At 63.4% G+C, this 2,500-nt stretch overlaps 1 protein-coding gene across 1 annotated transcript; it reads right to left on the bottom strand.

The window, feature by feature from the left end:
- Window positions 1–1,306: 1,306 nt before the first annotated feature.
- Window positions 1,307–2,075, bottom strand: MNEG_6690 (hypothetical protein; the record flags this gene model as incomplete). The annotated part of the gene is made up of 2 exons (XM_014044838.1): window positions 1,307–1,538; window positions 1,846–2,075. 2 exons carry the CDS (start codon window positions 2,073–2,075, stop codon window positions 1,307–1,309), a joined length of 462 nt encoding a protein of 153 aa, XP_013900292.1.
- Window positions 2,076–2,500: the final 425 nt, after the last annotated feature.

A 2,500-nucleotide genomic window follows, 5' to 3' on the forward strand; every position in this document is an offset into this window, starting at 1 on the left:
CTCGGGGCCCCGCGCAGTGCGGCTGCAGGGCGGCAGCTGTGGCAGCTCTCTTGGCTGTCGCTTTTGTTGCTTCGCCTTTTCAGCTTTGCCCTTCAGCTTTCGCAGCATTGGAGCGCCGCTCTTTGGTTCACCAGGGCGGGCAGGTGACGTGCATGCAGACGCCAACGCCGCTGTTGTGCTGATTGTAATCGCAGCTTCTTACGCATACAGCCAGGTCCTGGGGTCTGCAATGTTGCACCACCTGCCGCGCGTGTGAACCACCTTGCCAACACAACTGGCAGATGAGTGGTCTAGTGTGGTTTTTCAGCTATTTCACCCCTTCCACTGCACAATCTCTTTGTTGTTAAGTTGTAACAACGCACACTTATTGCTCAGTGGACTGTGTGCAGAAGCACAGCTAGGGCCCCGACTGTGTTTGGCTGAGCGCCAACGGCAGGTCCAGCTGTGCTGCCAGGTGGCGAGGTGCGTCGGCTGCTGGCACAGGGGGCCTTTACTCTGGGAGCGTGGCAGTGCAATCGCGAGTGGCAACTCGTGCGCGGCAACTGGACACAATGAGCAAGCGGTTCCTAGGCTTCAGAGCAGCACAGTCATCGTATCCAGAAAGGGGCCAGGCTCGAATGGGGTCGCGGTGTGCCATGAAGATAAGGTCAAGTCGAGAATGCAGCCTTATAACGAGGCTGCTGGGCAGGACCAGCGGCCTTATGGGAGCCACACCGGCGGTAATTCAGGTGGCGCCGCACACACATGAGATGATGCGCAGGTCAGCCTTGCTCCGCCGCGCGGCCCACAGGGTTAAGATCAGGTACAGGATTGTGGCTGTGTCACGGGACGCGTGGTGGGGGGGGGGGGGTGTGAAGATGCACATGGGCGGCCGCGCCGTGTGCGTGCGGCCTGCCTGTGCACCCAACGCCGCGCCATCGCAGGGCACAGGGTGGAGACACGTCTACTTCAGCTGACCACGGAGGAAGCCGCTGGGGAACTCGTTTGAAACGATGTTCACGTCTGAGGGGCGGGCGCGAGTGGTGGGTATGGCGGGGTATGTTCAGTTCAGTTGGCGGGCAAGTGAGACGGGTGATCGGGAAGCAAGCCTGCACGCGTCGACTGACAATGAGCTGATGACCCCCAGGGCGGCTCTTGTAAAGCAGTCCTGGAGCCGTGTTGCATCGTCGTAAGACCCCACAACACACGCTTGTGCTGGCGACGTGCTTCGCGCTGTTCGGCGACAACGCCATGCACAGGCGTGCGTGCACTGGGTGCAAGCTGGCCTGGGAGGCGCGCAGCAGAGCCTCGCAGCGCTGCCCCCCGCTCAATTTTTCAGCTCCGCCGCCGCCCGCTCACAAAGCTCGGTGCCGTTGTTGGCCCGCGCAAAAATGGTGGCGAAGCCGTTGGCAGCAGTGGCGAGCACGTTCTCTGTCAGGGAGACGGAGACGAGCTTGCTGCCGAAGCTGCCCGAGCCGCCGGTGAACAGCGTAGTGAGGACGGGGCCCGTCTGCCCAGCCGCGCCAACGGCAACGCGGGCTGCCTGCACGTTTTGGCCACTGGGAGGGGGGCAGGCAGCAGTGCGCGGAGGGGCAGGCGGGGCGCGTGGGTGAGATGGTCCGGGTGGGCGGGCGGCGGTCAGAGGGCAAGGGGGCGGTGGCGGCAGTGCAGCCGCAGGCGAGAAACGCGCAGGCAAGACCGACGTGCTTGAAAACACCAAACTCTGCCTGGCAGGCCAATCCTGCTATACCGACGCGTCCCATGCGCCCTCGGCCTGGATTGGCTGCAACCCCAGCATGCCGGCCTCGCCACGACTGTCGGCCCGCCGCACAGCCTGCGGGGCAGCGGCGCTGTCGGTTCACTCACGTGAGCCTGCCAAGGCTGAGGGACCACGTGGCGTTTCTGGGCTCGGTCCTGGTGAAGGTCAGCGTGAAGCTGCCCTGCGCCTGCGTCTGCGCCCTGGTGAGCGCGGTGGGCAGCGCGTTCCTGGGGGTGAGGGTGGCCCTGAAGCGCAGCTTCGTCCTCTGGGCGTCCGCCGGGGCGGCGGCGACGCAGAACGCGACGGCCACCAGGGCGACAAGGAAGAGCGGCCTCATGGTGCACGGGTTGGGTGGGGTGGGGTGAGACCTGCGCATCGGTGAAAGCGGGATGCGGCCACGGGGGAATCGGGTGGGGTCATTTGGAGTGGTCGATCAGGGACAGCGAGGAGAAACATCAGGCGTGCATCAGCATAGGCTGCATGGTGCCGTGTGGTGTGGACAGGGGGTTGAGGCCTGCTGCACTTGTTGCATTGTTGACATCCGCCACAATGGTGCAATCAGCACAGAAGAGTTGGTGCAATACACGTGCAACTCGCAAATTGCGTGCAATAGGCCTGATTTTGCGGGCTTGGCTGTGTGGAGCAGGCACGATGGCTCTGCTGTGCGGCAGGAATCATCCCCAGATCGATTTACGACAAGGTTGTGAGCATGGCTTGTGCACGGATCCGCACCTCGACGGGTGTTAGGAGCCTCAAGTAGTA

This window comes from Monoraphidium neglectum, assembly GCF_000611645.1.
Source record: "Monoraphidium neglectum strain SAG 48.87 unplaced genomic scaffold scaffold01112, whole genome shotgun sequence".
NCBI classification, from domain to species: Eukaryota; Viridiplantae; Chlorophyta; class Chlorophyceae; order Sphaeropleales; family Selenastraceae; genus Monoraphidium; species Monoraphidium neglectum.